The sequence below is a fragment of the Cryptomeria japonica genome, chromosome 10 (genome assembly GCF_030272615.1).
Source record: "Cryptomeria japonica chromosome 10, Sugi_1.0, whole genome shotgun sequence".
Lineage (NCBI taxonomy): Eukaryota > Viridiplantae > Streptophyta > Pinopsida > Cupressales > Cupressaceae > Cryptomeria > Cryptomeria japonica.
The window spans coordinates 843043706-843065992 of NC_081414.1; the positions used below are offsets into that span (position 1 = coordinate 843043706).

General features: G+C 39.5%; 1 protein-coding gene across 1 annotated transcript in view; it reads right to left on the reverse strand.

Moving 5' to 3' along the window:
* Positions 1 to 22287, reverse strand: part of LOC131053399 (histone acetyltransferase of the MYST family 1) — a 76919-nt gene that overhangs the window by 34015 nt on the left and 20617 nt on the right. Inside the window, exons 5-6 of the mRNA XM_057988006.2 lie at positions 20702 to 20770; positions 9165 to 9326 (exon numbers count right to left, since the gene is read on the reverse strand). Of these exons, the coding sequence (XP_057843989.1) occupies positions 9165 to 9326; positions 20702 to 20770 (231 nt within the window). The remainder of the gene's footprint in view (positions 1 to 9164; positions 9327 to 20701; positions 20771 to 22287) is intronic.

Sequence of the window (22287 nt, forward strand, 5' to 3'; positions counted from 1 at the left end):
TATAATTTGAGATGCAAAAAATGAAGGAAAATGACCTATATCGACTAAATCGCTCCTGTCCCTCTCCAAGGGACCAGGGCGAGGTACCTTGTAGCTCTCGTCCCTCTCCCAGGGACCAGAGCGATTTCCTCCATTTTGCAAAATCCAGACAAGGGTCAAGGCAAGTTTACGTTCAAAAACGAAGGAGAACATGAGATGAACGCATTGAATATAAATTGAAGATTTTTGGGACGCCCATAACAGTGCTAAATGCCTAGTTCGCTCCTGTCCCTCAGGAAGGGACCAGAGCGATTTTTGATATAATTACCTCTTTTTTGCAAAATTCCAAACAATGTCAAGGCATGGACGAATGGGGTGAAGAGGGACGAATCCGTTGAATATAAACTTGGAACCTGGCAAAGTAAGATGAAGGCCACAAAGGAAGGATCGCTCCTGTCCCTCTCCAAGGGACCAGGGCGATACAATGGTGAAGATACGTCCCTCTCAAGTTCAAGGTCGTTCCTCCGAAGTTCAAGGTCGACACAAGTCAAGACAAGGTGGCGAGGGACATTTCAAGGCGTCTTCATCATGCGCAAACACTCAAAGGACGTTAAAATGAAGAAATTGACACCCTATAACATAGATCGCTCCTGTCCCTTAGGAAGGGACCAAGGCGATGTTAGATGCATTGGCCATTTCATGCAAAATTTACGTAAGGACAAGACATTGCAATGTTTTAGAGGGTCCATGGTATGGTAAAAGGATGATAAACGAGAGTTTTGAACGTGAAATGATCATTATTTTGAGCATGGAGACTATATCGCTCCTGTCCCTCTCCAAGGGACCAGGGCGATTTGCTTTGGATTCCTTGTTTTGCTTCAAGATCAAGCTAAGTCAAGACGCCTTAAGATAGCATATGGTCCAAGGCATCGTTTGAAGATAATTTGCAAAAGTGTTGAACGTCCAAACATTGCCAAATAATGTAAAAGCCTCACATCGCTCCTGTCCTTTGGACAAGGACCAGGGCGATATCATCAAAAGCACGCACGTTCCTTCAAAGATCAAAGCGAAGCAAGGTTAGGTAAGGTGAAGGACGACGTTTGAAGGGCATTACAATGAAGATCGAAGTGCAAAGTTGACAAGGTCAAGGAAAGGACATGGATCGCTCCTGTCCCTCTCCAAGGGACAAGGGCGATGATCCCTTTAATACACTCAAAACTTCATGCGAGCAAATGGAATAAGCGCAAAAGACACGAACAAAGGATGCTATTCGCCCACAATAAAAAATCGAAGTTAAAAGATGCAAGATAGACATGAAAACAAGAGGATCGCTCCTGTCCTTTGGACAAGGACCAGGGCGATGTGCACTTAAAAGACACCCATATGCGCACACAAGGCGATCGAATTCGAAGGACCATCAAGGTGATCGATTTTTAACGTGGAGATGAAGGAGTTGGACGTAAGAAATGCAAAAGTCAAGACAAAATGGTGAATCGCTCCTGTCCCCCTCCAAGGGACCAGAGCGATGAGGTACGTCCCTTTGTTTTCCAATTTTGGCGCCAAACAAACAAATTTAAATTTCCTTAAATGCTAAATCGATTAAAAAATTGAAAATCCATCTTTATTTAGCATTTAATATGGCGTTATCTTTTATTAATTATTTTTTGCCTTTATTAAAAATCGAAATTCTCATTTAAAAAAGCGCAAGGCATTAATAATTAATTATTTAATTAATATAAAAATCGATTTGAAGCGCCCAATTAGGCAAGTCGGCCTTGTTATTTTATTGCAAATCATTTAAAAAATGGTTTTATTTGTCAAGTCGGCCTAAGGGGTGAAAGGGTATGAGCGCTATTTATAAGGGGAGTGAAATGTTCGTTTTCACATAATCATTTTTACCTCTCTACATGCGAATCAAGGAAGACAAAGGAAAGTGTTAAGTGTGTTTAAGGATAGTGCGAAGGTGGTGCGAGTTTCATTCATCCAAGGGTGGCGCGCTTAGCTATCAAAGGTGGTGCGATTCCAAACCAAAGGTGGTGCGAATTTGAAGATCACGCCTAAGGCGAATTTGTTAAAGACTTGGAGATTTATTTGTGCGAATTTGAAGATCCATTTGAGACCACGTCCAAGGCGATAAGTGAAGATCACATTCTATCCAGAGGTGGCGAAGTCAATCTTGAGGGGATCATATTGAAGATTATTTATACCTCAATTTTGCCTAGGCAAATTTTGTTTTTGCATTCTAGAGTTAGCTCTCTCTATCGAGGTATGGCGATTTTATTGTTATTGTTTTATTCATTCATCGTCATATTTCAAATTTTGATCCTTGAAAATCTCTTAGCTCAATCGTTGTATTTTAGGAAATGATAACTCTAGGGACTTATCATGAGGTTTCCTAAAATCTATCTCTCTTATCTACGTTATTTATTGCAAAATCTATTTCTTATAATGAAATGTTGTGTAGGTATGGCGACCCCAAAGGCGGGAGCATCCACCAGTCGCTCGGCTCTCATGAAAGAAGATCAGAAGACTGAAGAGGTGGAGACCAAGATCGTGTCCAAGTGGAGCAACATTGGAGATACAAACTTGGGGAACTTTAGCACGAAGAAGTTCCGAGAGGTCCCTTATATCGGCAAGCCATCACCTGTCGCCCGGAGAATAATAGAAAGTGGCATCATTAAGGCGGCCGGTTTTCCTCCAGCCATTCAGTGCCACGAGTTGATGATCGAGTGTGCCCGTCATTACAATCCACAGTCCAGGACAATTGTGTCCAATGAGGGAAACACTTTGGCGTACCTTTCAGAGGAGGCCATAAGTGAAGCCTTTCATCTTCCAGAGCACAGGGACATGATATACAAGAGCATTGAAGGAGCCAGATCAGTGTACGATGATGATCCAGATGCTTGTCTAAGCATAATCAACAAGAACTGGCTACTCAAGAGTCGTCCCCGTCTGAGCAAAGTACCGAACACACCACACCGGATCGATTTCCAAGAGGAGTACAGAGATTTGATCACCATACTCAACAGAGTTACAGGAGCACCTCATGCCTTCTATTTTGAGAAATGGATGTTTTATTTCATCCAGGTGATTGTTCAAGGGAAGGGTACAATACATTGGGCTAGGATAATTAGCCATTGCTTAGACGTACAGTTGAGAAGACTCAGGGCTACTAAGTCCTTCCACATGAGTTCATACGTCATTTATGCCTTAATCAGGAGCGTTGAGTACGCAGGACTACCTCACAGAGGAGTGATTGGAAGAGGACCCGGCGAGGTCAGAGTTTGTGAATCCTATACCTACTTGCATCATCCACCAGGGAAGAACTACAAGTTAATCAATGATACTTTCACGATGAACATCACCAGGACGTTGCAAGGAGGGATTCACAACAGATTATCTCAGGATGCCCAGGAGTTAATCAAGAGGTACGGTGCTTGGTTCATTCAGTTTCCCAAGTTCACTTACATTAGAGTGTATGGATGTCCTTTACCTCCATATATGCTGCCGAGGTACCCGACAGATAGAATTGTGTTACTTGAAGTAACAAGGCAGTTGGCAGCATATGTGAAGGCATTCAGACACAGACATCAGAATGGAGTTCAGGTACCTATTATTTTGGGTAACTCAGTTGAGGTATGTCCCAATGTCTCAGCCATGGATGACGCAGAGAAGGAGTTAGCCTTGTATCCTTTTTTATCTTTTGCTTGGAGGAATAGTTTTGATCCTCATGGACATTTAGAAGAGACAGTCGGTAGAAGATTTAGACATGAATACCAAATTGAAGATTTTATGATGAATCTCCTAGATGATCTTGAAGTGAAACGCAAAATACATTCTAGATTGCCTTTGGATTTCATCAGGAAATGTAAGATTTACAGAGTAGCCGACCAAGCTCAGGACAACGGCAGGCACATCCAATCTTCATATGATAGAGAAAGTAAAACAATTAGTTTGAATTGGAATGAGCCCGAGGCCGTGGATTTAGATGATTTGATGGCACCAGTCTTGTCTTGTACTCGCAGATGGGTAGACATTCAACATCAGAAGTTGAGAGAACAAGGCATAGCCATGTCTTTTACTTTGGAAGAAAAGCCAGCCGAAGGTGGAGCCAGTGTTAGTGAAGGCAATCCTAATCCTAGGAATTCAGGTGAAGGTAACCTTCGATGTGCCAGTGAGGGCAATCTCCATCCGAGAGGTTCAAAGAGAAAGGAAAGATCAGAAAAGAAAGAGCCTTCCAAGAAAAAGCAAGGTGCTAACAAAGATCAAACACCAGGTACTTCTTCCAGGCCAGAAGATAGAACAGTTCGAGTGGAAGAATCCATGGAATCGATGGTACAGAATGATAGACAGGAGGAAGAACAGGCACAGCATGTTTCATCCGATGGATCTCTCCAAGACTATGATTTAGATAATGATAATGAAGTAACATCTCCTCCCAGACAAGAAGAAGTAGTACACAAAGAAATTCAAGTTCAAGAGACAAGATCAAATATCCCAGACTGGTTGAAGGAGAGATTGACTAAGGTGATCGTAATTGAGGACGAGGACAGTGCAATCGATCTAGAGAGCCTTGTTGGACGCTCACATATGACAACGGAGAAGAAGAAGGCTACAAAGATGTCCAAGATGATTCGAGATGAGACTGGATCTAGAAAACTGCAGATAGCTACACCGGCAGCAGACAAATATGAGGGTGAGATCCTAGCAGAGGACTATCATATACAGACTATTGAGTTAGGACCATCCACAGCAGAGCAGACTTTAGATGATGCCACCGACACATTTGAGGCATTGAAGGATAAGTTTAGGGAAGAAGTAGAAAAGAATAGAAAGCTTGAGAGAGAGGTCGGTGCATGGAGAACATATTTCAGTCACATCAATGAACCTTTGGGACGTCAGGATCCAGTTAGATCACCATTGCAGGCATTGCCCCTTCAATCAATCAACGAAGCAGAAAGATTCAGGAATATGGTTCAGCGTACATGTAATTGGATGGATAGATCTCACACGGTGGCCATTGAGTTTATTACAAGGATGTCGAAGATCACCCATCAGGCTATCCAAGTTCTTGAGATAATCCACAGATTGATGGCAACAGTAGCTGCATTTGCCCATACCAAGGACGTTGTCATCCCTGTCTTGAGAGTTATAAGACATACATCTAGAAAAATTTTAGCACAAGAGAGGATCTTAGAAGGTGATTCTCACAGTTTGTTTCAGTGGTCAACCTTACTCCATATAAAGAGTGTTCTCTTTGAGGACATCAGCGTTAGATGTGGTCAAGTTGAGGAGGTGATCAATCCGATCCAGGACAGAGTATTTGAGGTACTTCGTACCATTCTTGGCAGGAGGATCGAGGTCGAGACAGATGTGGATTTACAAGAGTTTGAGGATAGAATCACTATCATCTTTCGCAAGGACGCAGATGTTACAGATGAGCAGTATGATCAGATGTATGCCACCATGCTCCTGATTGATAGAACAAAGGAACTTGAACCTACTTGGGACACGGCTCTTCTAGATGCATTTGATCAAGTTATCCACTTAGAAGAGAGTATCAAGAATCTTCCCGAGATTCCAATCACAGAAATCGAAGGAATTGTGACAAAATTCATTGCATATGCTAAGAAGGAAAATTGGAAAGGGAATAAGATTCTAGATGAAAGGTTGTTACAGATGACATGACATCTTATTTCTCATTGGTTGATACCTCCTAGATTTTCGTGCCAAATTTAATATTTGGCTATGTATTTAATATTGTTCAGTAAAAAGGAGGTCATTTGTAATAAACCCTAATTAGGGTTTAGGTGTCATGATCTTGTCCGTTGATTTGCTTTCGATCTGGACCTTTCATTGTAATTGGGGATGCTATTTATACCCCCATTTTCATTTCATTTGTAATAGTCAGTTAATAGAGAATAGAGTTAAGAGCAAAATAGAGAGATTAGAATTGTAAGCAATCTTTATTTTGTAGCAAGATTGAGTCTTGAAGAGAGAAGTTCAAGCAATTGTTGTATATGATGACTTGGAAATCAATAAAATATTGAAGTTATGGTGTTTTGTTGCAAGTTCCTTGAGTTATCTTCATGGTTGTTGGATGTACTTGAATCACGCTCAATCAAAGTAGTTTGTTAATTAGAAAGACTAAGTGTGAGATTTGATATTTGGTAGGATTCGCAATCCAAACCACTAGCTTCTTGCTGATTGTAAGAACGCCTTGCGTGGTCGACTGGAAAACACCTTGAGTCCTTAACCTTCAAGCATTTTCGTATCTAGGATATGTACCTTCGTAGTAGTGTCCTTGATCTTTGATGCATTGAACATCATTATTACCTTAGAAGATCGCACTAATTTCAGTTGAGTTGTTGTCTCATGGCAAAATTGAAATTGGTTGAGTCTTGCCAAATCTCATTCATGCTAAGTCGTTCATAGGGTTAGGCTAGATTAGATCTCTTAAGCCCTATCTTTTCCATTTTTTTTGAAAGTCCTTTTTAGATTAGTGAAATCTTCGAGCTATTGAATCCGTAAGACGCCTTGAAGGAAACAGCAAATCACATCATACCACTAAAAAAGCTTGTCCACACGTGGAGACCCCACTAAAAGAACCTTGGAGTCCACCTAACTGATCCTTTTTGCAGATCTTCAGCAGTTAGAGACTATTTTCTCAAGAGAGGATAAGATGCCTAATGGTATTTTATTCTGTGTATGATCGTGTACAAAATACACGTCAACAATCCTCCATACCTGCAGCAAAAGAGAGACAACAATATTATTGTCATAGTCATAATACCAAAATCTTAAATACACCATCTTGCATATAACTTGTTCATTAAATTGGAAATTGCAATAACATTTACACAATCGAGTAGCCAATATTGCAAATCTAGCTAATAAATTGGAGAAACATTCAAGCTTAGCTCAAAGTCATTAAAAGTGCACAAAAAAGAGGTTCAATGGTAATGGAAGATATTAACAACAATGAGGAAGATTGTGACACGAGAGATCATAGTAGCACAAATCTCTTGGGGAATATTGACAAACAGAAAGTGTAAGATTTTTTCAAAAAATAAGGAAAATTTTGTATTATCCATAACAGTTACAATGGCCAAGCAGCTTATGGCAGTTAGCCATAACATTCCAAGTCTGAATACCTATAAATAGGAGAGTGATAATGAACAGAGGACAAGCAGTATACAAGAAAATACAGAATATCTTCCTCCTTGAATAGGAGATGTGAGACAAAGAGATAACTATATCGAGCTAGAGGATAGCTGGGAGTATTGTACTATCCCCAAATAGGGATAATAATAAAAAACGTCTCTAAAAATTAGGCACAAAAAATTCTGAATTTTTATTTGCATATATGAAATTCTTCGACAAACTCAGATTTGCTTTCAGATTATTGAACTAATTTTTCTGCTAATAAATTTATGAGTATTTCCCTCTCAATATGCCCAGAAACTTCAAAAATGATTCACAATGACGCACTTTTATTTTTCTGACATGAAGGCAATTAACAGTATGCAGATTTAAACACAAATACCTCACAAATGTCTTCAAACCCTAGCTGTCCTTGCCAAAACACCTAAAAAATCAGAGCTAGGTCTGTTCAACCTGTTTCCACTTGTCCTCTTTGTTGCTATCTACAATGAAGCTTAGCAATACGAAAACACCTTGCTGTAGTCACCCAAATCTGAACCTGGTGTTTAAATTTCACCTTCAAAAAATGGTCTCCAAACCTAAAAAGGAATTGCAGCTTTGAAAATGATGTGCTAGGACATCACCAACAAAAGCCCTTCTACCGAAACACACCCTTCTGACTAGGAGCCCATATGTCTCTCCGAAACTAGAATACTCAAGAGTTTCAGACCTTGAGCCAAAGATTGCAACAGAAATAGATAAAAGACTGATAACATAATGAGCCCTAAAAGAACCCTAGAATGTTATATAATAACTCCCAAAAAGATGATTTAACCTCAGCCCTTGATCCACTACCAACTCAATCCAATGCTCCACATTAAAACCCTAAAAATCAGCAAATAGGCTCCTAAAAAACCACACCCCCTTGGCCTTTTTGTCACATGCTTATCAAAATCACTTAAAGTACATGTAAAGGGGGACAACTTGAATCTTTAGGCTAGGAATCTCTTAAGTTGCATAAAAAGACATGCAACTTATCCAAACTTATGCAATGATGCTCTACATCCTCATCATCTTAGGTAATCCAAGGAAAGGACAGTCAATCTAAGTTACCAGTCCGGGTTTGGGTACACGAACCTGGTTCGCGGGTATAGGCAAAAAAAAATTTGCCCTTGGGTTTGTGGGCTTGGGTTTGTCTGTATATGTATATGTATATGTATATGTATATGTATATGTAAAAAAAAATTGCCCTTGGGTTTGTGGGCTTGGGTTTGTCTATATATGTATATGTATATGTATATACAAACATTTAAAGAAATATACATAAATTATAAAACTAAATAAATTTGATAGTATGATTCTTCATCATTGATCAATGCCAATGCCAATTGATAGTTCTGAATTGAATTGGACGATGGAACACTGCAGAATGGCAGAAGAAAAACAGCAAAGGGCAGCAAATGCCAATTGATAGTTCAGAATTGAATTGGAAGATGGAACACTGCAGAATGGCAGAAGAAAAACAGCAAAGGGCAGCTGGAATGCGTAGGGCGAAACCAGTTCGGGTGTGCGGACCAGAACCGGCAAACCCGGTAACATAGCAGCCAATGCACTGTTAAGCCTCATGGTTTGAGTTGGGGACATCACAAGAATGTTGTTGAGCAGAATGAAATCATTTTCTGATTCTTTTAATAGTTGTAGCAAGCCATCCCAAAAACCCAGAAAAACATTTGTTGTTCCCCCATCATCCCCAAATTCAGCGAAACACTGATAAATGGTAGTGCACAAAAGTTTAAAAAATCATTGTTCACACTACTTAGATTTCTTCTACTACCAGTTTTGTATGCCCATCTAGTTTTTAACAAACATTTAACCCTGTACTGAATTTGTTTAAAATTAGCTGCCAAAAAATTAAACACAGCAGCCTGACACTAATACATGAAGGATTCATCAAGGAAATCAAAACAACATATCATCTATGATTCTAAACACATGAAAAATCATCTAATTGAACATAAAACAAATAAAGGTACTCTACTCACCTTTGAAAAGTATCCAACCATATGACATCCACGATCATCACATTCACAAAGAATGTAGAAAAGGAACAAGTCCACGTCATAGTAGAGTGTTTTGTGATCTAAAAACAACTTGGCCAAATAACAGAGGTTTTGCCCATATATCTTGTTTTTCTTTCCATCAACCTGCTAAAAAATATCTTCATCAAATTTCAAAATATTGTGCATTAAAACGAATTTGTAATCACCACAAAAGACAAGTAAATGAATATTGCAAACGCAAAAACAAAAAAGAAAAGCCAATTTCTGCATATACACACAAGCACTTCGAAAGTTGAAACAACACCAGATAGAATAATCTTGTCTGTAAAATACAAAACAGAAGCAAAAAACATTTGATCTATAAATGGCAAATTGTTGAACCTTTCTAAAAAGACATACCTTTATGAGTTATTTGAAATGTCCCCTACTAGGACACTGCCAATTCCTATAACTTAATAATAGTTCTGATCTGATCTGATCGATGATCATCTTAGTGGATGCTTTTGACTCATTTCCTTTAAATCTCTCAATGTGAGGGAGAGGTCACACCTCTACATTAAGGATGCCCTTTGGCAAGAGACACACCCTTTCACCATTAGCACCCTTTGAAATTGTGCAACTCTTCATTACTTCTGCCCTTTGAAAGGGACACAACCTTTGACAATCAGATCTGCACTTCTTATTTAAATTAGATTTGCACTTCTGATTCCCAAATTATCCCCTTCTCAAAATGAGGTTCTCTCTCCCTTTTATATCCCATGCTTGAGGGAGTTACAGCTTTTCCTTCCATGTCTTTTGACCATTCATTAACTTAATTAAATTTTAACTATATTTAATTATACTATTTTATATTTTAATTTTAACTTTATCTTTATTCTTTTCTATTTAATATTTGTATTATTATTTATTATTAAATTCTATTCCAAAGTGGGGACATTACATTATTAAAGAAGCATACCTAAACAGCATCTCATACTTCAATTATTCCTTCGATGCCATCTTCTTGTAATGTTAAACTAGGATGATGCAATAAAATATTTTTGGCAACACAAAATGGCACACGGCAATTTATCCTAACTAATCCACCATATATATGTGTTAATTAATTGCAATGTATTTTATGACTACTTCTTGAACAAATTGTTGGACAAAGTATTCTTGCTTATATGAAATTGGGTGCTTCTTCAATATATAACAAAATAGATGCTAAAATTAGTCAGCAGTGAACCTTAACCTATCACAGAAAAAAAGATCACTAATTGAACATTTCGGAGAAACAAACCTCAAACCCTCTATAGTTGAAGCAGAAACAACAGGAAATACTATCAGATTTTTTGAAAAGACAACAGATTTTGAGGAATACATGCAATAAGCAACAACATTATTTGTGTTTTTCTGTGTTGCCCCCGTGGGCTGAATCTCCATAAGCTTCTGACTACGAAAAGTAAAACTTGTGGCTTTCAGTTTTATTTCAAGCAACCAATTTATACAAAAAAATATCTTTGCATTCTAAAGCAGCACCTTAACTTAAAAACGTTTTACATTACCAAGTGTTTGATCAAGTTATCAGACCATTAAAGTCATATAAGCAGACAAATATAAAGTAGGCACATAGCCATAAATAATGGATTGCATGTTGAAGTTCTTGGAGAAGACAATAAGCTTCCTGCAGTAATGATGTAGAAATGAAAAAAAAATTATCCTTTTCAATTACATGCTGTTTCATTTACGTAGCCATAGCCATAAATGATCACAGGACAAGGCACATGGAGAAGACAATGAATTTCCTGCTATATAATGTAGCAATAAAATTAATTATATTCTTCTCGATTCCATCATGCTTAATGTTGTTATGTAAATACTACAACTTTCATTTTCCAAGGGGAAATTTCTTGACATGTTACTTTGTTTTCCTCATTATGAGCAGTAGCGCTCACGACTTTCTACTAAATTTCTCAATGAAATATAAAAAATTGTTGAAGACATAAAATAGTTTGCACAGCTTCAGAGCGATCAGCTGCTTTCACTTACTGAAGTCATCTCGGTTACAAATTTCTCAATCAAAAAAAAATATTCCATCTGTAGAACAGAGCAATCAAACAGTAACTTGTAGCCATGTAACAAATGGTCTTTATCTTGCTCTTATCACCCAACAACTTCTTTGACAAATGATTACCACAGAGAGTATCTATTGCATATAATTTGAGCGGCTTCAAAAGGACAAGTTAAATGCATCATAGTTTAACACCAATGGCACCAAGCAAATTAACATCATGTTATAATATAATGTATATAACAGTGTTCCACAGGCGTTGGGGACAGGGGGACGGGGGATGCGGGGACGCGTTTCCGGGACGGGGGGACCAAGGGCCTAAATTTGGGGACAGCGGGGGGACGGCGACGGGGGGGGTGCTCATATACTTATACATATACATATAGTACGTGAAAAACTAGTTTTGAAAAGATGTATAACAGTATAACAGTATAAGAATTAGATTTCAAATGAAACTATAGGAAATACCAAGATTACTTAGATTAGTAATACTAATTGCTAAATGCTAAATAAAATTTGACAAATGAATTATCAAATTGGAGATTTCTCATTTCTATCATATGAATATCGAAAAAGGAAAACAAAAATACGAATATCTGATGCCATTGCAAAGTCTATAATAATAAAGATGATTACATGATTCATCATTACAATGAGTAGCCAAATACAAATACCGAAATATGTGTAGCAATAGCATTACAAAAGAGACTAGAGTCGAAGACAAAATGACAAAACTCAAAATGTAGCTAATGGAGGCCTCTAATCATCTACGAACTCCTCCTCACTGGAACTGTTGGACTCCTAAAGATCAAGGTCCCTCAAGCTCACACCAACTAGCCCTGCATCTGAAGCGGTGGGATCATCCTCATCAATCTGTGAAGGCTCCTCTAGCTCTACACCCCATCGTGTCGCTGGACTCTCCTTGTACACAAGTGTCTTGTGGTCCATGAGACGCAAAGCACTGTGTACAACCACAAGCTTCTCTACTCTCTTAGATGTAAGTTTGTTCCTCTTAAGAGAGTGGATGAAGCTATATGTAGACCAGTTCCTCTCAACAGCTGAAGAACTGGAAACCTGGGATAGCAGACGGATGGCTAGAGTGGTGGTCAAAGATTTCGGGCCATGACAATTCCACCATAAAAGTGGGTCCTCCTGTGCCATAGTGTCTATATCCATCTTTGCCGCATCTGAATAACCTCTAAGACTAGCAAATCTTCCCCACTCAGTGCACATTGTGCCGGCATCTCTGGAATCAAACATCTTCTCTATGCATCTAAAGAAACCCGCCTTCACCTCATCATCCTGAATCGGTGTCAGTCTACCCGGTCTAGCCTTGTACCACTTAGGATTCAAGGCAAAGGCAGCCATATGCAAAGGAGCGTTCAACTTGTCCCATCTAGGCTGAATGATAGGCTAGATTTGCTCATTGTAGAATGCTAAAGAGGGGTCCTTCACTTGCACAGCAGCCCTCATCTCGTCAAGCATAGAGTCAATGCACTCATACACCTCTCCAAGGTTAGGTGCATCCCCATCCCCATATCTGATCACCTGGAATACTGGAGAAATGATGGAGACAATGTATTTCGCATCAGTCCAAAACACATCACTCTTCACTATCTCCTTCACCCTTCTCCCTTGCTCTTTCTTGGCCTCAACCCACCTATTCCACTCATTAGTCATAACCATGAGTTGCAATGCCTCTTGCAACTCAATCATTCTCTCCAAGAGAATGAAATAGGATGCATATCTAGTCTCAACTGGTTTCAAGAACTTCTTCGCGAAGGTCCTAAAGAGTGCATGTGAAGTGTGGTGGTTGCAGAAAAACATCTGCACATCTCACACATCGGTGACCACTCCTCTAATCCAGTCTATCTTCCCCATGTCCTTGAGTGCATTGTTCATGGCATGCACACAACATGGGGTCCACCAAATGTGTCTATAGGCTGCCTCAACGAGTCTCCCTGCTGCTCTACACACATGGGCTGCATCTGTCACTACTTGGACCACATTTTGTGGCCCAACCTCCTCAATAGCCTCCCTGAGGACCTGAAACTAGAAATCAGCATCTTTACGATGCCCTGTACAATCAACTGCTCTAAGGAAGTATGGGCCCTCTGCACATGTGACCATGACGTTGATGAGTGGACGATGGCTAATGTTCGTCCACCCATCCATAACTATGCTGCACCCCGATGCCACCCAACATGCCTTCATCTTCTCCATCAAAATATTGATCTTGGAATAGCATTTATCCAAGATTAGATCCTAATTTTCGTCTCCCCTGGTGGCACATAAGATGGTCCTCCCTTGGCCACCATAGCAATCATCTCCCTATAATAAGGAGACCGTGTAACATGAAATGGAATACCATTGGCAAAGAAGAACTTGACAATGGATTCATCTATCTCATCTCTAAGCTGCACATTAAACATATCAGCAATGGGGTTGTGTTGATGTGTATTTTGTGCACGACCAAACACAAAATAAAATACCTAAAGGTACCTTATCCTCTCTTGAATAAAGCTCCTGAATGCTGAAGATATCGCAGAAGGATCAATCGGAGAAGCTTCAAGGTTCCTGTTATGTAGGATCTCTACTCATGGATAAGCTCTTTGTGGTATGATGTGATTTTGCTGGAATCACAAGGGGACTTACACTCGATGACCTAAACGTCTGATTTGTTGGAATCACAGGTCCTATTAACTAACTGGAAGACAAACAAATGACAAAAGATGTAGGGTTTAGGAAGCCTACTCTACTACCTAGAATGCAAGAAGATGGATGAACGACTAGGTGGAGTCCTACTGGGCTGGGTCTCACCATCAAGTTGAACAATTCAACACCAACTCCGTGCGATCTTCTGGGGAATGCTTCAAATATATTCAAATCGGACACCATCAGACACTGATCATCATTCAAGTTAATGCATGAACAATAGACGTGTAATGACTTGAGATTAAGCTCATTTTATGCCAGTTGACCACGCAGGGCGCACTTACAATCAGTAAAAGGCTAGTGGTATGGACTAGACAGATTCCACACAAGTGCATTCAACAATTTTCTTCACTCAATCTAATCATCTATCATCAAAAATGAAGATTCAACAAGAGACCATGCACATTGCAAAGAAACAACATATTCCACCATATCTTCAATGAAAAGAAGTCTTTACAATTAAGGCAACAATGTCTTGCCTTCTCTTTTTAATCTACTCTATTTGCTATTCTACTATTCTGGCCTCTATTTACTAACTATTAACTATTAGCTATTATTCACCTACTATCTCCTGACTAACTATTTGCCTTTACAAATGAGGAGTCGGGGCTTATATAGTGCCCACAATACAATTCAATGGCTTAGATCAATTTGAGATCAATAGCCAAGATTTTACAATGAAACCCTAATTAGGGTTTGTTACAACAAACTCAATTCTGGCCAATGAAATAATTGCATTATTTGGACACATGTCTTCTTTGGAATATTCGACCAATGGAGAACCGGGGTAGGTACATCGAAGTTTGTGCCATCTCCCATGAGTCAAGTACATTGAATCTGGACACGCTGAGGTGGACCAACCCGACTGGAGGAGTGATGACTGGGATGCCACCTTGTCCGACACTTGGTTGATGTTCAATTTGATGATGTTTAGAAGCTAACTCTAATTAACTCTTTTGAAACTATTGGCTTCTTCAACGGACCCTTGCTTTAACCTCGTTTGTCTTTGATGTGCAGGATGGATGGTGTACCTTTCCTTCAAATGCTGGACTGGAAGAGGTCATCCTTGATGATGTTGGACTGGAGAAGGTCGTCCTTGTTGATGTCGGACTGGAGAAGGTCATCCTTGTTGACTACAAGACAAACAAAGAGATGATTAAGGACGCATGATAAATTCATTTCAACATAGCATTTTCAACTTAATCATCAACGAAAAGATATCAACATGAAACTTGCCCAAGATTTTCTCCAGGAACAGACCCTATAAGAATTTCGCTCTGGACCCTTTGGAAGGGTCAGGAGCGAAATTCCAATTTTAGCTCAAAATTCACATTTTTGAAGGTCAAACATCTTTCCAAGGCATTCCAAATAGCTTTTCTCACCCTAGTCCAGGCCTGACTTAGCACAAAATTTGGAGAAAAGGATGGTTTTAGTGTTTTTCGCTCTGGACCCTTTGGAAGGGTCAGGAGCGAATTTCTTGTTTGTAGCTCATTTTTTTCATCATTTCAACTTCAATCCACCTCACGAGGCAAGGAAACACTTTTCTTCTCTCATCCAACCCAAGTTTATCTTGATTTTGCAAGGCAAAATAGGTGATTGAAGGATTTTCGCCCTAGACCCTTTGGAAGGGTCAAGAGCGAATTTCCTCTTCTGGCCTAAAATCATCACTTCTAGAGACAACCATCGACTTAAGGGCAATCACAAGGGCATCTTTTACCTTGGTCTAGGCATAGATTAGCATAAATTTGAAAGGAATAGGTGGATTTTAGGATTTTCGCTCTGGACCCTTTGGAAGGGTCAGGAGAGAAAATCTTGTTTTAGGGCTATTTCACCATCCTTTCAACTTCAAACCACCTCCAAGACTTAGAACACCTTGTCTTACTCCTCTCCAGGTCATAAAAACCAAAATCTTGACTTGATTTGCAAGGAAAAAGGGTGATCTTAAGAATTTCGCTCTGGACCCTTTGGAAGGGTCAAGAGCGAAATTCTCGTTTGGCTTCAAAATTTGCATTCTTGGCAACCAAAATTCACTCTAAGGCAATCCAAATGACTTCTCTCACCCTTGTCCAAGTTTGACTTTGCTCAAATTTTGGAAGAAAAGATGGTTTTTAGGATTTTCTCTCTGGACCCTTTGGAAGGGTCAGAAGCGAAAATCGCTTCTAGACTCAATTCCTTCATCTTTCATGGTTTATAGCAATTCAAAGTCAGTCTTAGGGGCAACTTCATCTTGATTTCACCTTATCCCACACTTGATCTAGCAAAAACTTGATAGCAAAAAGAGGTTTTGAGAAAATTCGCTCTGGACCCTTTGGAAGGGTCAGGAGCGAAATTCTCATTCTTGACCAAAACTCATCATTTTTTCATTGCCCTAGAAACAAGGTTTCATGTCCAAGAAAGGTCAAAAAGTAGGTTTATAATGAATTTCATGTCCCTAGAAACAAGGTTTCATGTCCAAGAAAGGTCAAAAAGTAGGTTTATAATGAATTTCGCTCTGGACCCTTTGGAAGGGTCAGGAGCGAAATTTCCTTTCCTAGCTAAAATCCTTCATTTTCACAACTTCCAAACACTCTCAACGGCAAGATCATGTCCATTTCCCCTTTCAACATGCTTTGGACATCACAATTTGGTCAAATAGGGAAGGAAATGAGGTCTAGGAGGATTTTCGCTCTAGACCCTTTGGAAGGGTCAGGAGCGAAAATCATGATTTGGGCTTGATTCTTCCTTTTTCCAACTCAAAATCCCCTCAAGAGGTAACTAAACATCATCCTTCACCCAAGGGATAAGGTCTTAAGCCAAAACAAGGTCAAAAGAATAGGCTTGCAAGGAATTTCGCTCAGGACCCTTTGGAAGGGTTAGGAGCGAAATTCACTTCTTGGCTAGAATCCTTCATTTTTTCAAAGCTTCCAAACATTTCCAACGTCCAAACATGTCTACTCTTCCCTTCAAAATGCCTTGCAAATCAAAATTTGGTCAAATAAGGCCAGAAATGAGTCTTAGGTTGATTTTCGCTCTAGACCCTTTGGAAGGGTCAGGAGCGAAAATCTTCATTTAGGCTTTAATTGCTCATTTTTCAAACTTCAATCTTCTCCTAGGGGCAAATATAGATTGTTTTCCACTTGAGAAACCAAGTTTTAAGCCCATTCAAGGTAGCAAATGAGGATTATAGTGAATTTCGCTCTGGACCCTTTGGAAGGGTCAGGAGCGAAATTCCTAATCTTGGCCAAAATCCTTCACATTTCTACGTTCCATCACCTCAAAAGGTAGAGACATGTTATTTCCTTCCCAAATTCGCCCATGGAACAAGGTTGGTATCCAAAACAAGGGAGCAAATGAGGCTTATGAAGAATTTCGCTCTGGACCCTTTGGAAGGGTCAGGAGCGAAATTCCTATTTTTGGACAAGATCCTCACTTTTCAAATCACCTCTCAAGGCAAGAACACGTCAAGACTCACACACAAAGCCTAATAAACCAACGCCCATCCAAAACAAGGAAGGAAAATGAGAGTTATAAGGATTTTCGCTCTAGACCCTTTGGAAGGGTCAGGAGCGAAATTCCTCTCCCATGCTAGAATCCATCATCCCAAGGTCTAAAATCTCCTCTCCAAGGCAAAGTTGCATCAAACCTTCTCAACTATGCCTCAAAAGTCTACAAACTTGGTCAAGCTAAGGAGAAAAATAGAGGAAATAAGAATTTCAAAGGGTTTGGAGCAAAATTCACCTTAGGCCATGATCCTGACTTCATTTTTTTTTGCATTTCTTCATTCAAACAAGTGCTTTTGCCTTCATTCAAGCCTGGGAATGCTTTAGTTCTAGGTTTTGGTCAAAGTAGAATGTCTTATGGAGAATTTCGCTCTGGACCCTTTGGAAGGGTCAGGAGGGAAATTTGCTTTGGACCCTTTAGAAGGGTCAGGAGCGAAATTTGACATTTTGGACTCTCCATCAGGATCATCTTATGGAATATAACATTTAAGTATAAGAGACCCAATTAGAATTCTTTCTTTCTACCTACCTTGGGTGGGGTCCCTCCCTTCCATCGCTTCCTTCCAGCCCAGAATAAGACAACTTTTCCCTCGTCCGGGTAGGTTGCGCTCGTCCCTTTTCCTAGTCAGCCTGACCTAATGGCTAAAGGGAAGGGACCCTCCCAAGAGGGGCCCTGACCTGAAGACGAAGGGCAGGAGCTTGTCCCTTCCAGCCAAGAATAAGACAATTTGTCCTCCGGCGGGTAGGGGAGTCGTTGCCCGCTGCTGCCCACCCAGAACTCCCGATCCCACAGGACCAACCTAATATCCCGCGGCGCCATTAGGACCACTCCTTGGTAGAGAGGGAACCGCTAGGGAGGGGGATTCTTTACTCTATCGAGAGGGGATGGACCTTCGCATCAAGAATTCAATCTTTCTTATACTTTAAGTTATATTCCATATATACTTTCAGGATGTTTGAGAGTGGTTTCGGACCTCCAAGAGTTATATTGCAAAATCTAGTTTTTGGAGGATTCTTCAGTTTTCCAGACTCAGTCAAATTTCAGGATCAGGACATTCCAGACTTAGCCAAATTTCAAGATCAAGACATTCCAAACTTAGCCAAATTTTAGGATCAAGACATTCTAGACTTAGCCAAATTTCAGGGCATTTGAAGATCAAGATGACATTTCAAACTTCATCACTCACCAACTCGACCTAGCTCGGACCTTCAAGAATGATATCCACTCACAAAGCAAGACACAATTAGCAACGAGAGCAAAACCAGGCCCTAAGGAAGACTCTCAAAGAAACCCTAATTCTGGGGCCCTGTGGACTCACCTTGGCTCAAGCAAAGCCTATAATCCGACGATCCCCTCGACAGCACTCATCTTGCAAAGGCTAACAGACAAAACCCTAAAAGACCAAGAAAGCAAACCACAGAAAGCAAAAAAGTAGGGGTCCCCATTTGCAATGGGGCGATGTGTGAATACGTCACAACAGGTTGCTCTGTGGTGTCTACAACCTATGTTTCCCAGCCCTAGCGGCAATAGAAGTGGAAGTGGATGGAGATCCAAACATCATTCCTCCCGTCTGCGAAGCATGAGAAGTATGTGGCACATTCTGGTTGCCCTAAAGTGCTGCCCTAGCAGACAAAGTAGTAGGCATTGAAATATTTGTGTCATCTGGAACCCCCCAAAGCCTGTTAAACTCAATTTTGTACTGTATATTTTTGGCTTCCTCTAAAAACTTACAATGTTTCACGCCTTTTCCTCTCCAAAACAAAAAGTGTGCATTCACCCTACTCATGCTACCGAACCATTTTGTGTCACAAATATTGCACTTCCACTTCCTTGTTCCCCCACTTGAATGTGATGTGCCTTGCACTGATATTCGTGAAGCAAACTGTTTTAGAAGAGACTTAGGATCAAAATGACCCCTAGCATATGGTGCCAACAACTCTGAAGGGCAACCTGTACTAGCTGGTACACTCGCCATAGAACTAGGTTGGGCTCCAGGATCAGCCCCATCATCACCCCCTCATTTTCAGGTTCATATTCTGAATCATTCTCACTATAGGAATGGATTTCCATGTCATCTTCACTCATGCCTTGGGAGCTCATTGTGAAATTGACACTGCATTTCACAAAATAAAAATAAAAATAAAATCAGCCTAGTTTAACAATATATATTATATTTTTAATTTTTTTTCCTATTCAACATCAAATCTCATTTTGAGTCTTGAGATGAATAGGGAAAAAAAATCCAAAAATGGCATAGAACAATGAAAATCAGAAAATAAAACAAAAAAAAAACAAGAAAAAGTTGAAAAACCCTACCTTGTGCTTGAAAAAGCTCTCCAAAATGTAGAAGAATCTTCTTCTTCCTCTTCTTCTTGCTTCTAGCAGCTCCTATCACGCTTGCAATCACTTTTCTCACCCCTTCAATCACTCTTCTTCAAGTTTTTCCTCCTCTTCAGCTTGCGGGAAAAAAAATCAGTTTTCCAAAATGAGAGTGAAATCTAAAAGAAACATGCTTTTGTGTTGTTTTGGGGGGTAGGGTGGGGCCCACGTCCAATTAGGGTTACCCCTTAACCCCCCCAAAAGGCACATGTTTTTTAAAAATTGCTTTTTCCAAGTGCTTTTGACATGGGAACGCGGGAGACACCCAGACGTCTCCAGGTCCCGGCGGCGTTTGGGTGGCGGTGGCGGGACGGCGGGGGAAGTCGCGTCCCCGAGACGTTTCTGACAGGGGGACGCGCCCAAAAAGTGGGGGGACGCGTCCCCATGGAACACTAGCATATAACAAATAATGAGCTACCCTTCTTCCTTCTAATGCAGAAGTCCCTCTCATATAACTCTAGAATTTCCATCATGCCAATTAAAGAGTGAATAGACATAAAGGAATCCTTAAATTTGAATAATTTTTCATAAAGGATGCTAAACAGTAACAGAAAAGGTGAGAACAATGAAAATAAAGATTGCATCAAATATAACAGATGCACATATGTAAAAAATCAAGGTAGAAATATTCCGCAAGCATCAGAGCAACAAAACAATGCTCTTACCAGGGCATGCTAGAAGTTAAGTTGAAAACGAACAGATATATCATGTAGACAATACAGAAAAGAATGAACATGGTCAATTGCATTATGCTTTAATTGTCTATTTTTCTGAACTCCTGAATTGAAAAAAGGTGTAATATTAAGAATGGGAAAATGCAGAAATGAGCCATAGATCATTGAATATTAAAAAAACATATACATCTTATGAAGACCATCATCAGGAAACTTGCCTCAAACATTGAAAGTGAGCCACTGCGATATATCTCATCTCCAGGTGGATGTTTAAGATCACACTTCCTCTGCAAAGCCATTGACAAATTAGATAGATTTGTAGCAAGTTTCCTAATCAGTAGACATCATTTCTCAAAAATTAAATCACCCCTCCAGATAACTTCCATTAAGAACAATTCTGAAACTTGGTTGCCTGCAAAATAATTGCGATATTTTGTGCACAAACTATGCAACCCACATATCTGTACCAACTGAAACATACAACTCCCAGAAAAATTTCCCCATTTGCGAAATATGCTGCATTCAGACAATGAAGGGCAATATGAATTTATATCTTTAAAAATATATTTTCTTCAACAGGATAAGCAGGGAAATGCTAAAGTTGATAGGCACAATATAAACAGTTCAAAACCTAAATTAAATCATGCATTCTTACATACAATGGGTGGCTTAGTTGTCAATAATGGCATAGTGTGATTGTTAAATCATGGTGTTTTAGTTCTTGCCACCAAAGTTAAAACCCCTACTGGTGTGTTATTGCTGAGTGTTCATGTTGGAGATGAGGTCCCCTATCTGTGGCCTCACAAGTTCATAGCTATCAAGAGTGTTTACTTGAATATAAGAGAAAAACAATGTGTGGCTTAGTCATGTTGGCAGGTTGGTTTTGATAAAATCAGTTTATCTCTATCCTTCCTATTTCTTATCTTATGATCTATCATGCTACTACTTGTAGTCTTCATTCTTTGAATAAAAAATCTGGGACTTTTTATGGCAAGGGAGAGAGTAATCTCAGTGGAAGAAATTTCATCGTGTTCGCATTACTAAAGAGAACCAGCAAATTTATAGTCTCAAGATTTATTAACCATATAATAGATATCAGGCATCTAATCATTTATATATCAGATTTATATCCCCAATGTTGTATACAATTTATAGGCTTACTTCATGTATGATGAGTCAGACAAAAAACTTAGCATAATCTTCTACAGATTTATCTAATATTGGTTCTCACTTATCTGAATATGACATTCAGCCGCACAAGCAAAACTAGAACAAAGTTAAGATTTGTTTACTGAAGTTTGAAGTGAAGTGGTCAGAATAGTTGTTGCATGGAGACCACTGGCTTGATCTAAATTGGGTGACAGGCATAAATTTTTGATCTCAAGTACTCATACATTAAACTTTTTTACTTCAAGCAATATATGACTCAAAATAGAGCAGAGAAACTAAGAGTGCATCAAACGTATACAAGCAGCTATATATTTGTTTTAATGCATTGCAATAAATCAGAAATCACACATACTTCAGTGATCCATAGGCTAACATCTGTCCTCCATACTTTAAGACGGCTCAAAGATACAATACAACTTAATTACAGACAATATTCATATCAGAGATAGCTATAATCTCTTTAAACATTTCCAAGCCTAAAAGGACATGCAGATCAATGAACACTTGGACATTTAAATCCTTTCTCGAGAATTTGTAAAATACACAAATCACTAAAATTCTAGTCTAATTCAGTAATGAGCACCCTCAAAATGCATCTACTTCCCTGTTCTGCAATAAAATTCATGAAGGCCAG